At 44.9% G+C, this 13,643-nt stretch overlaps 1 protein-coding gene across 1 annotated transcript in view; it reads right to left on the bottom strand.

Annotated features, from left to right (window-relative positions):
- DNAH11 (dynein axonemal heavy chain 11) overlaps nt 1-13,643 on the bottom strand; it is a 206,544-nt gene that overhangs the window by 99,203 nt on the left and 93,698 nt on the right. The window contains exons 45-51 of the mRNA XM_059712528.1: nt 12,117-12,290; nt 10,975-11,179; nt 9,520-9,685; nt 8,738-8,840; nt 3,739-3,978; nt 3,139-3,300; nt 2,689-2,882 (exon numbers count right to left, since the gene is read on the bottom strand). Coding sequence (XP_059568511.1) covers nt 2,689-2,882; nt 3,139-3,300; nt 3,739-3,978; nt 8,738-8,840; nt 9,520-9,685; nt 10,975-11,179; nt 12,117-12,290 — 1,244 coding nt within the window. The remainder of the gene's footprint in view (nt 1-2,688; nt 2,883-3,138; nt 3,301-3,738; nt 3,979-8,737; nt 8,841-9,519; nt 9,686-10,974; nt 11,180-12,116; nt 12,291-13,643) is intronic.

Genomic DNA, 13,643 nt, shown 5'->3' with positions numbered 1-13,643 from the left:
CTATAAATTCAACACACTTCCCATTAAAATACCAACGGCATACTTCACAGATCTAGAACGAACTCTCCAAAAATTCATCTGGAATAAAAAAAAGACCCCGAATAGCTACAGCAATCCTGAGAAAGAACAAAGTAGGTGGGATCTCAATACCAGATATCAAGCAGTATTACAAAGCCACTGTTCTCAAGACTGCCTGGTACTGGCACAAGAACAGACATATAGATCAATGGAATAGAATAGAGAGCCCAGAAATCAGCCCGAACCAATATGCTCAATTAACATTTGACAAAGGAGGCAAGAACATACAATGGAGCCAAGATAGTCTCTTCAATAAATCGCATTGGGAAAATTGGACAGATACATGCAAGAAAATTAAACTAGACCACCAACTTACACCATACACAAAAATAAACTCAAAATGGATAAAGGACTTAAATGTACGACAGGAAACCATAAAAATTCTAGAAGAATCCAAAGGCAACAAAATCTCAGATATATGCCGAAGCAATTTCTTCACTGATACAGCTCCTAGGGCACTTGAAACTAAAGAGAAAATGAACAAATGGGACTACATCAAAATAAAAAGCTTCTGCACAGCAAAAGAAACCATCAACAAAACAAGAAAGCCCACTGCGTGGAAAACCATATTTGCCAATGTCATATCTGATAAGGGCCTTATCTCCAAAATTTATAGGGAACTCATACAGCTTAATAAAAGGAAGATGAACAATCCAATCAAAAAATGGGCAAAGGATCTAAATAGACACCTTTCAAAAGAGGACATTCAGAAAGCCAAGAGACATATGAAACCATGCTCAAAGTCACTAATCATCCGAGAGATGCAAATCAAAACAGCAATGAGGTACCATCTCACACCTGTCAGACTGGCTATCATCAACAAATCAACAAACGACAAGTGCTGGAGAGGATGTGGAGAAAAAGGAACACTTGTGCACTGCTGGTGGGAATGCAGACTGGTGCAGCCACTATGGAAGACAGTATGGAGTTTCCTTAAAAAACTGAAAATGGAACTCCCATTTGACCCTGTGATCCCACTTCTAGGAATATATCCCAAGAAACCAGAAACACCAATCAGAAAGGATATATGCACCCCTATGTTCATAGCAGCACAATTCACCATAGCTAAGATCTGGAAACAGCCTAAGAGCCCATCAGTAGATGAATGGATTAGAAAACTGTGGTACATCTACACGATGGAATACTATGCTGCTGTAAAAAAGAAGGAACTCTTACCATTTGCAACGGCATGGATGGAACTGGAGAGCATTATGCTAAGTGAAATAAGCCAGTCAATGAAGGAAAAATACCACATGATCTCACTCATTCATGCATAATAAAGACCATTATAAACTTATAAACAAAAATAGATACAGAGGCAGAGCTGCCTCAAACAGACTGTCAAACTGCAGCGGGAAGGCCAGGGAGGGTAGGGGGGCAGAAGGGGGGCGGGGGTAAGAGATCAACCGAAGGACTTGTATGCATGCATATAAGCATAAGCAATGGACATAAGACCCTGGGGGGTAGGGGAGGCCAGGGGATTGTCAAGGGCAGGGGAAAAAAAGGAAACATATGTAATACCCTTTGTAATACTTTAAGCAATAAAACTAAAATAAATAAATAAATAAATAAAATAAGTAAAATCAAAACATCTTCCCCTGGTTACAAGGAAGCACCCTGCAGAAGCGAGGCCCATTCCTGCCTCTCCAGCCTTGTCATATATGCACATACTGCTCCCCTCGCTTTTCCTGCAGCTGTGACAACCCTCTTCCTGTTTCTGGACGTTCAGCCCTGGGCCCACAAGAAGTTTGCCTTCCCCCAGAATGTTCTTCCTCCACATCTGTCCATGCCAGCTCTTGCTTATCATGTTGATCTCACCTTAAATGTCACCTCCTCACACAGATACTCAGTTCCTCTTTAGGAATCCACATATTTTATTTCTCAGAGTCAACCCATCCTGCTTCTCAGTGTGACACATCACTTTCTGACACTTTTCTGCTTGTTTGTTCATGTCCTTGTACATATCCATATGAATCGCTAAGATGTAAGCGCACCTAGAAAACGAACTGGACTGTTTGCTGCTCCATCCCCAGTACCTACAACAATATCAGACCACAGGGGCCCTGCAGATGCCCTGTGCTCAGTGCACTGCATGAGGTGCCCAGTCCAGGAGGTGAGTGAGAGCCTTGACAGCCAAGCTCTATACCAGGACACAGGCCTTTTCCTAATTGTCTGTCAAGAAAACATGCTCTTCCCCCCCTTTTTCCTAATTTGCACAAAAACACTGAACAGACTGGCAATGTTCCTGTTGAGCATTCAGTAGCCACTCCCTAAACATGCTTAATCAGTGAAAATCCGTTTACATCCATCCTGTCTCTGCCACTTAGGGACTTTATGACTTTGAAGGAGTCACCGGTCTTCTTCCTTGTTAATATTTTACCTAACAGGGTAGATTATGTTGAAATTATGGCGGTGATGACACTTCAGAAAGAAGTGGACCATGTAAGACATTATTAAGATAGTGACAGTTTATGAAGACACTACATTTTCTATTGTATGGGAAACGATAGAAAGAACTGATAGCTCAGAGGGCTCAGTACGACCTGTTGAAACACAATGACTATGGGTACTTTCACTTTGTACAAAAAGCATTGTGACGAGTCAACTCACACGTGGTGCATGGCATCTTCAAATAAGACGAGGTGCATGGCAGCATTCAGTTCATTGTAGTTGTCCAGCGACTCTGCGAGAAGCGCCTTCAGCCCCTCCCAGTCCTTCACTGGCAGGTAGCATGGGTCTCCCCCACCACTGGCGAAGTGACAATAGATGAGGGGCTGCTGAAGCAGGACATGGATGTCTACACCCTGCAGGAGGAGGAAGAGAAAACAGGTCATGCCACCCACCCAGAATGATCCATCTGGAGGCGGCGTGGCCTAGCTAGGGAAAAGCGTGCAGATCAAGCCATGGGTAGGTGGATGGGACGTTCCCATGTACAGAACGATTGTATTCCAGAATCAGAGCTGTTTGAGCAAGGCAAGCATTTACTCATCTTATTCCCATCCACCCCCAACGCCAGTCAGTGCCGGAGCGAACAGTGACCTCTGACATTCCTCCACTTACTTCAAAATATTTACAGGCGGTTTCCAGCAATTTTTTCTGAAACAAATCACAATCCTTTGTGTCTACCAGTTTGTCTCCATAAACACGAGAAGATTCATGAAGCCACAGGCGTACTAAATCGTTTGAACCCTTTAGACATTCAGGAGATGCAAATAAAATCCCCTAGAAGGCAAAATTTTAAAAAATTAAAAATTCGGAGGTGATAATATTCCAAGATAATTTCCTTTAAGATCGTCTTTGATGAATTTAGCAATTTATTGAGTTAAAAAAAAAACAGTATAATAGTAGTACATATATATTAGTAGTTTCACTCTATGATAAGCAACATTTTAAAAATTTACCATCTTATACTCATTTTTAGGAATGTAACTAAGACTGTATTTCAAGAGCTAGCCCAGGAACTAAATACTGCACCTGAGAACTTGTGCCTATAAGTCCTCCAACAAACCCGCCATACTTACTTCCCAGAGTAGTGGATGGTATAAAAAGAAAGAACACATAAATAGCAGAGTGTTAAACTAAGTTATATAACGGAATGCCATGAATATTACTAGATTCATTCCTCCACCTGAGATGCATCACAGAGAGCCATCCAGGTACCTGGAAGATGCTGGACAGGTCTCTCAGGTTAAAGAGGTAGTGGAATCTAACAGCCGTGGGTACGAAGTGACGTGCCATCATCGCATGGACAGCGATTGCTGCCTGTATCAGTGTGGGGCCGCTCCTGAGAACTGATGGACTGAATGCTTGCTGCTGGAGGTGGAAACTAAGGATGTGGCTGTAGATGGTGTTCAGAGCATCCAGGGATGGAAAGTTGAATGCAAACACTGTGAAATGTCTCTGGAAAGAAAAACACAAAGGAGGGTTGTAAAAAAATAGGAATTATAATGGTACTAGTATATTTTCCCCCAAAAGCCTTATTTTTGTCATTTCATCCATGCTTATTGCCATTTAACTTTGGAGTGCCGTCCACTCTGACTCCGGGCCTGGATGTGTAACTTGACAGCCAACAGGATGAACTGGAAGTGGCCGTGTGACAGTTACTGTCATAGGCTTGTTAAGGTTCTACCTTTGTCCTGAATTCTACACCCCTGCTAATGGATAAGACCCATGAAGCAGAGCCACGTGTCCCAATAACTCCAGCTGACAAACAGTAACTCACAGACATGTGAATGAGCCCAACCAAGAACATCACTCACCTCACCGACCCCCGCTGACTCCAGGTAAGTGAGTAGGCAATACTGACTGCTGTATGCTGTTGTTACATGTATGTCATTGTTGATGATGGTGGCGATTATTATGAAAAAGCTTATATGCACATAAATATTTATAACAGTATATTCATAATTGCCAAAATGTGGCAGCTACCAAGGTGCCCTTCCATAGGTGACTGGATAAACAAACTGTGGCACATCCCTACCATGACTATGATTCAGTGATAAAAAAGAAAGAAGCTACCAAGCCATGGAAAGACATGGAGGAGCCATAAATGCATATTTAAGCTAAGTGAAAAAAGCTAATCTGACAAGGCTACATACTATAAGATTCCAACTACAGGACATTTTGGAAAAGGTGCAACTATGAAGACCCTAAAAGGATCAAGCGGTTGCTAGGGATTTGTGTAGGGGCATAGGGGTGGGGGGTGGGGGGAGATGAATAAGAGAAGCACAGGGGGGTTTTAGGACAATGAAACTATTATGTACTAGTACTAGAGGCCCGGTGCATGAAATCTGTGCACAGGTAGGGTGCCTACATCTGGCCAGTGATCAGGGCCTATCAGGACCTTCCAGCTGCTAGCCAGGGCCTCCCTTCCCCAGCTGCCAGCTGCAGCCCTCCTTCATTCCACACCGCCCCCTGGCGGTCAGCACACATCATAGTGAGCGATCAAACTCCCGGTCTCCTGGTCCAACTTCTGAGGGGACAATTTACACATTAGGCTTATATATATACTAGAGGCCCGGTGCACAAAAATTTGTACACTCAGGGGGGTCCTTCAGCCTGGCCTGTGCCCTCTCGCAGTTTGGGACCCCTCGGGGGATGACCACCTGCTGGCTTAGACCTGCTCCCTGGGGGGATTGGGCCTAAGCTGGCAGTCAGACATCCCTCTGGCAGCCCGGGAGCCCTTGGGGGATGTCCACTTGCCAGCAGGGAGCAGGCCTAAGTTGCAGTTGGACAACCTTAGCGCTGCTGAGGAGGCAGGAGAGGCTCCCACCACCACCGCTGTACTGGAAGCCGTCAGCCTGATTTGTGGCTGAGCAGAGCTCCCCCTGTGGGAGCGCACTGACCACCAGAGGGCAGCTCCTGCATTGAGTGTCTGCCCCCTGGTGGTCAGTGTGTGTCATAGTGACCAGTCATTCCCAGTCTTTCTGCTTTTAGGGTCAATTTGCATATTACCCTTTTATTATATAGGAGTGCCTGGCCAGCCTGGGTGAGGGGCTGATGGCTGTTTGCAGGCTGGCCACAGCCCCTTCAGTGTGGGGGTCCCTACTGGGGTGCCTGGCCATCCTGGGTGAGGGGCTGAGGGCTGTTTTCAGGCTGGCCACAGCCCCTTCAGGGTGGGGGGTCCTGCTGGGGTGCCTGGCCAGTCTGGGTGAGGGGCTGAGGGCCGTTTGCAGGCTGGCCAAGCCCCCCAGTCGGGACCCTCACCCCATGAGGGTGTGGCCATCCTGGGTGAGGGGCTGATGGCTGTTTGCAGGCTGGCCACGGCGCCTAGCCACCCAAGCTCCCAGTGGAGGCTGGCTGGAAGCAGGTATCTGGGATTTATTAATCTTCTATAATTGAAACTTTGTTGCCATGAGTGGAGGCCACAGCCGGCTCTGGGAAGGTGGGAAGCTTGGCTTCCTCCATCTCCCAGGCAACCAAGGCAACCAAGCCTCCTGCTTGCTCTAGCTCTGTGGCTGCTGGCCGCCATCTTGGTTGGGTTAATTTGCATATAGTCACTCTGATTGGCTGGTGGGCGTGGCTTAGGGCATAATGAAGGTATAGTCAATTAGCATCTTTGTCTTTTATTAGTGTGCCGGGGTCCAACCCCAGCAGGTCCAGGGGTCCCCAAAGGTGTGGACGGAGTCGGCGAAGAAGGAATGACACGGAGGCAGCCTTCGGGTGATCATCATAGCCAGGTTCCTCTAGCCAGGTTCAGTAGCCAGGTTCTAGTCAGGCTCTCTTGCCAATTTCTGTAGTCAGGTTCAGTCCAGGATCCCTTGCCATGTTCTCCTGCTAGGCTCTGTCTCTAGGCTCCGAGGCCAGTCCCTCTCCAGGATCCTCCGGCATGCTCTCTCCAGCGAAGTTCTTCTGTCTCTAGGCTCCGTGTAGGTTCTGTCTTTTTGATTCTGTTCTAAGTTCTGAGTCTTTCTGTCTTGTTACAACTGTATTTATACCAGTTGATTCAATCCTATCAATCTCTATTACAAAGGTTAGGGCGTTTCTTATCTCCATTCCAGGGAGAAAAGATTATGTAGTTTAAGCATGATTGTTCGTAGTTAAAGGGATTAATTACCCGCCTGGCACTTAGTTGAGGGGTTTTATTCCCTCCCTAACTTCAGGGGAAAATCCCTACCTGGGGATTCAACCTTTCTCGGAGAGGTGACCTTGGTTAAAACACAGCGCCAAGAAGGTGAGCAAACATATTAAGAACCGTATGCCATATATGCCAGGTCCCTTGAAACAGCAAGGATGGACCGGCTCCCGGCAAATTCCCCCTTTTTTATTTTTGAAAAGCAGGCATTAAAAAGAAAAACCTGAAATGCTCTCTTATATCCATTTTAAGAGTAGGATTGGCGCTTTCTGCTATTACCTGAGTCCTGATCTATCATCCCAGGGAGAGCTTGCCAATCCTGCACTTTCCCAGGGTAGAAAGGCTGCAGTGGGGTTAAGGATAAGGCTCCTTGGGCCTACCTTCTCCCATGCCATTACATTTACCTTTCCTTCCTCAGAAAAGCATGGACATACTTCTTGTATAAAACGTTCTGTCTGACTGGGAGTAACCTTAATTCCTCTGCTAGCAAGCACATATGTTAAAAGATCAATACAGAGTCTTTTTTCTTTAGACTCAGTATGGCACATCTTCGTAATCTAAAGATCAATACAGAGTCTTCTTTCTTTGGACTCAGTATGGCACATCTTCTCAATCTAAGGATCAATACAGAGTCTTCTTTTTTTGGACTCAGTATGGCACATCTTCTCAATCTAAGTTCTGTACTATCCACCTTCTTACCCTACTTATCCTCTATAGGGGGGTCTGTAGCACCCTGGTGGAGTCCTATCCGTCCCGAGTGTGGGGGTTCTCAATGGGGGGGGGGGGCTTACCTAGGGGAATCCTTTTCCAGGTGTTCCCAAAGGTGTGGACGGAGTCGGCGAAGACTATCCACCCTTTTCCTATGGTGGAGTCCTATCTGTCCCGAGTGCGGGCCGCTTACCTAGGGGTCCCTGTTCGGGCGCCATATGCCGGGGTCCAACCCCAGCGGGTCCAGGGGTCCCCAAAGGTGTGGACGGAGTCGGCGAAGAAGGAAGGACAAGGAGACAGGGTTCAGTTGATCAGCAGCCTAGCCAGGATCTCTAGCCCGGATCTCCAGAGAGGTTCTGCTTCGGATTTCCAGCGAGGTTCTGTAGCCATGTTCCCTCGCTAGGTTCTCCAGCCAGGTTCTGTCCAGGCTCTCCAGTCAGGTTCAGTGTCCAGGTTCCAGTCAGGTTCTCCTGCCAATCTCTGTAGTCAGGTTCAGTCCACGATCCCTTGCCATGTTCTCTCCAGCGAAGTTCTTCTGTCTTCAGGTTCCGCGTAGGTTCTGTCTTCTTGGCTCTGTGTTCTAAGTTCTGTCTCTTTCTGTCTTGTTACATCTGTATTTATACCAGTTGATTCAATCCTATCAATCTCTATTACAAAGGTTAGGGCGTTTCTTATCTCCATTCCAGGGAGAAAAGATTATGTAGTTTAAGCATGATTGTTCGTAGTTAAAGGGATTAATTACCCGCCTGGCACTTAGTTGAGGGGTTTTATTCTCTCCCTAACTTCAGGGGAAAATCCCTACCTGGGGATTCAACCTTTCTCGGAGAGGTGACCTTGGTTAAAACACAGCGCCAAGAAGGTGAGCAAACATATAAAGAACAGTATGCCATATATGCCAGGTCCCTTGAAACAGCAAGCATGGACCGGCTCCCGGCATTAGTGTAGATGATAGACAGAGGATACTTCAATGGTGGACACCTGTTATTAATTTGCCAAAACACATGGAATGTACAACACAAAGAATGAACTCTAGTGTGTACTTGGACTTCAGATCATAATAATTTATCAGTACTGGCTCATCATCTGTAACAAACGCAGCAACTCACACAGCTATTTCCAGGAGGGTAAAAGGAGGCCGGGAGCAAGGGAGTGCATGGGAACTCTACTTTCCATTAAGCTGCTGAGACAGTTTGTAAACCTAAAACTGCCCTAAGAAATAAAGTCTATTAATTAAAAAAAAAAAAAAAGCTTACATGCTTAACCAAATGTCCAGTAGTCGCCCTAACTTGCACTCAAAAGCACCAAGAATGAAGACCCACAGTGTCTGAGTTTGGTACTTAGGGGCTATTTGACAGAGAGCAGGACTCAACCCCCTACCTGGAGTCTGGGGTTGATTGTGAAACTGCCCACCGTCGGGTTCATGCAGGCCACGTACTGACAGCTGTGGATTTCTTTAAGCAGCACCTTCTGTCTATCATACCTGAGACAGAAAACAGAACCTTCAATCTAAAAACTAGAGATGGCAGACAGCCCAACAAAGCCCACCAGTTCAGACAAGACGTCATCACCAATTGTCTCCTCTGATCTTCGCAATCGCTCTGTGATGCTGAGCGTGTCAGCGTCATCTCAGGGACATGAAAACAAACTCTCGTAAAACTGAAGGCGACACAGCTCCTTTGTTGGCAGAACCCACATATGGAGCCGAATCAATACAGGCTACTGCTGCTTATTGATTCTCAGGTGACTCTATTTCTGGTTAGAAATACCCACAGCGAGGCTGGGGGTCTCCCTCAAGTTAATGGGGGGAGGGACGGTGTCTCAGACTGCAGCACCAGATATTACCAGATGGTTACATCCCGCAGAACAAGGCTACACTTCTCTATGCAATTTAGTGTGAATTAATGTATTAAAGAATCTGATGTGTAAGCCAGACAGCTTATGTTGCTAGAATGCTTTTCAGTTCAACTCTTCCCAAGATACAAAGGGAATCTGTGTCACTTAAGATGATAAAAAGACGATACAAAGTGAAACCCAAAAGGTATCACAGGAAATGCTCCTCCTCAGAAGAGGAAGACATCAGGGTATTCCATTTGCAAATGTTTTTCCACAGTAACAATAACGAGACTTCAGTAGAGAGTAAAACCCAGAGAATCATTTACCAGTGCCCGTAATCAATGTGCTGTCGAATCAGAGTGTGGGGCTGAACGGTGCCATACGAGTCCACTTCGGGCATGTTCATGTCGTCGATAAAGTAAACCAATTTTTTATTTCCTCCTGGGCCATAATTGCGACCGGCTTTTTTCTCTAGAGGTTTCTCAAGAATTCCTGAAACCAACATATAATTCTGTCCAATCAGGTAAGATGTAATTTTCTGTCCTTAGTGCTTTTTTAATTTTTTTCTCATTTCTGTCCATTTCAACCCCTCTTCGGCTTCAAATATCACCTCTCTGCAGGCTAATACCAGAGCTGTGCCTCTGGTCACCTCCTATGTCAAGTTCTCTTGCCAACCTCCCTCCTGTAGCCAGAACTCATCAGCCTATTCTTTCCTGGACAGTCAACATCTACAGCCTGATGTCACACAGGGTGTCACAGACAATGCCATTGCTGACCTGGGCACCTTCCTCCCCTGCACCCACTCTAGTGCATGGCCCAGCCTCGTCTCTCAGTCCTTCTCTATCACCCTTGCAGGAGCATCCGGAGACAGCTCAAAAGAGTCCCCCACACCTCTCTCGGGCCATTGGAGTGCAGAAGTACAAGAGGCTATTGCATGAAGACACTCTGCTGTGTATACATCCAGTTATACTTCTTCATGTGCCTGTATGACTTTGTGTCAGTATATTTGAGAGAAAAGTATGGGTGTAGGAAATCCTGAAGAGTGTGTGCCTGGGATGTGGTATTTAATTATTTGTCAACTCTCCAAACACAGAAACCACATTCAGGGCAACTCAGCAGGTTTAATAAACAACTGAACAGTGAGTTTTGCTGTCCCCTCCCCCAATATAACCCCATTAATCTCCTGAACCAAGTGACAGACCTACCAATATCAGCCCTTTCTACTACTTCTCCTCTGCTTCCAAAGTCTACTTTGCTTGCCTTTCCTAACTTAGAATGCCCCAAATCTGTGTGGTTCTTTTGATTATATTGACACATTTATTCAACAGTCTAAATTTCTTCTTATAGTTCTCCTGGGATTTAATTAACAGCTCATGGCCTGTCATTTCATCAACACAGTCTGAATGATTTTCTCCTAGATCAATCTCTTACTTGAAAAGGTAACCAGCGCATTGCTCCTTGGGCGCATACCCTCAGAGTGGTCAGGCCCCATAAACTGACTAAAGGAACCCCAACAGTCGAGAGGTAAAGCAATGAACATGAGTGATGTCATGCTGTCTTCACAATAATAACCCCAATGAAGACATGAGTGATAAGAAAAGCCAAAATCACAATATCTGAACAAAGTAGACTTACCCAGAATGGTGATAAGTAAAAATTCCTCTGAGGCCTAAGAAAATGTCTAAAGCCTAGAGAAAGCCACCATCTCTCTGGGTTGCATGTCACGGCCTTGACCGTTTCTGACCTCTTGTCCCTGGAAGGTAGACAAGAGGAACACTTACTCTGTAGAGCTGCAGACGTTGTGTGGTAGTTGAAAGGCACGCGGGACACCACGTAATCCTCAGAGAGACTCGCCAGCGTGTCCCCTATGAAGACCGTTTTTCCCACGCCGGCGTATCCTACCAGCATTAGCGGTTGTCCTTTCTCAAGCAGTAACTCCGTGAAATATCTGAGACGAGTTGTCTCTGCTGTGTGAACCAGAACTCTCTGCAGGGAAAAGACAGAATGAGAGAGGGGTCAGAGAGAGACACTCCAAAATTTTAAATCTGAACCACCATAGTCACTTTAGAATTGAGGTCCAATGAATTCTTAGTTCACGTTAACCCCAGTGGGAGAGATCCCACCTATTTTTTGTTTTGAATTGTCAGAGTTTAGACATCATTGCTTGAGAGAGCAACTGATTTATATTTTCCAATGTTAAGTACTAGCACCCAAGGCTCTCCATTATAGAATTACCTAACCTCCACCCAACCCTGTGTTAGACATACAAGGGAATACAGTAAAAGTTTAAGAGACTGTCCACCACCCTTTAGTTGCTGACAAAACATTTGAAAAGTCAAGCCATACGGAAGTGAAAATTGGCAGCAGGGCTTTGGCCCAGTAAGGTTAAGTGATCAAACAGCTAGACACAATCCGTACGAAAGGAGTGAAGTGTTGGGGGAGACAGTTTGGAGGCAAGAGTGGCAGAATTAGAATACGACTGAAAAGTAACTGGACATAAGAGAAACGTAGAAGAACAGTTTATGAAGAGAAACAATAAGAAAGAAAGTTCTATTTAGGTTTGTCTGCTGCTGTGTGAATTTGCAGCTCAAGTTGAGGAGATTAAACATTCACTTTATGGCTTTTTTCAGGGCGGGGAGGGTTAAAGGAAAGAAGTTAAATATAAAAGTGCTATCTAAAAATTTTACTATAAGGTCAGAAATAAGAATCCACTGAACTACAGAAATATGCCTCCAATTTTTAATAGAAGCCACAAAGTTTCTAGGAAAATATAGAGAAAGCAATTACTACAGAAATAAGTTGAAATTTTTATAAAGAGGTTGCAGAAATATAATAGCCACTTCACTGTTTCTATAATGGAGACGCTTCCCCCTCAGCTCAGCAAATACGGATAGCGTGAATGTGCCCACATTCTGCACCCTACCTGCAGAGGTACATCTGGATCCATAGTAAATGTGGGGATTTTGTCCGTCCAAGGCAAAAATTTCTTAGTATTGTGGTCCAGGTAATAATCGAAGATTGTTCCCTGAGATGGAAACTTCACTGCTTTCATCTCTTTGTGCCACCACCGACTGAAATCAGCTTGATGACCAGAAAGCTAAGGAGAACAAGAGGAATCCTTTTTGCAGACTTATAGCTAGTTCTGCACACACACAATGCCCCTCCAAATCCTGCGAGCACACAGTGTTTGCAGGGTACAGAGTCTTAATTACCAAGGAAAAGAAATAACTACAAGTAAGTTATAAAGAATAACACTATCAAAGGCAGAAAGCTGTACTTGCTATACATCCATCAGGTACAAATTTTCTGGAATAATTATTAACTTAAAAAGCAAGGTAAGGTTAGGTGAACTTTAAATTGCCCCTGGGTTATTCAAGTGAACGAGGAGCTACTCTATGTATTACCATGCTACCTACCATAAGGGAGTGGTAGCATGATAGCATGATAAGTGATACCATTTATCAAACATTGGTGCTGATCTCTTTAAAGAGATGATTAAATATTCACATCAATGGATGGTAAATGAGAAAGTGAAGAACAAAGGAACACTTTATAAAACTGGTAAACATGGTGGTGGCAGAGGTTAGGCCGATAAATGCAGAAATAAATAAGTTAGACATCTTGAAAGTGAAGCTTGCTGTAAGTGATAATAATGGGGTGTATCTATTTTAACTGGATGCTCAGAGCAGCCATTGTTAAGGACAGGCACAGATTGGGGAGAATGCTGCTCCGGGCACCAGGAAGAGGTCGGCCTGTGCAAAGAGCTTGTGGTTTGAAAGAATCTGTTGTGCTCAAGACACTGGCTAGTGCGGCTAGGGGGAAGGGAGTGGCAGAGGAAGGAGGAGGGAGGGGTAGGCAGGGCCAGATCCGGAGGCCTCATCCATAATATTAAAAATTTTAACCTCATCTTAAAAGAAACAGAAATCCAAATCGGTAGTTCCAAAACAGTCACAGGATGTGAAGTCCAGCATAGGGAATATAGTCAATGATACTGGGAACATCAGGGGGAACACTGTGTAAAGTATATGATTGCCTAAGCACTATGCTATACACCTGAAACCAATACAAACTAATATTAAAAGTAAACTATAATTAAAATTTTTTAAAAGGTGGGAAAGCAATAGAAATCCATTAAAGTGTTAATTCTAGAGTATATCACATAATTCAGCTCACATTTTAAAATGTCACTCTGGTTGCTGAGTGGATAATGGATTATGGGCAAGCACAGAGGCAGAAAGACCAGTGACAAGGTTTCTTCAGAAGCCAAGTGAGAAATGACCATGGCAGTTGCTGGGAGTCCTGGGAGAGCTGACGTCAGGCTTATTTTGGAAGTTGTCTGCTATGGCTGGGGTTAAGAACAGGAGTCCTGAGTCCTTCCTTTGCAGTCTGAACCTCGGATATTAGTTAGCTGTGTGTCCTCAAGCAGGCTAACTAGTCTAAGTTTCTGTTT

The sequence above is a fragment of the Myotis daubentonii genome, chromosome 10 (assembly GCF_963259705.1).
Source record: "Myotis daubentonii chromosome 10, mMyoDau2.1, whole genome shotgun sequence".
Classification (NCBI taxonomy): domain Eukaryota; kingdom Metazoa; phylum Chordata; class Mammalia; order Chiroptera; family Vespertilionidae; genus Myotis; species Myotis daubentonii.
Note: the sequence above shows the minus strand (reverse complement) of the source record. Positions and strands in the feature narration are given on the sequence as shown.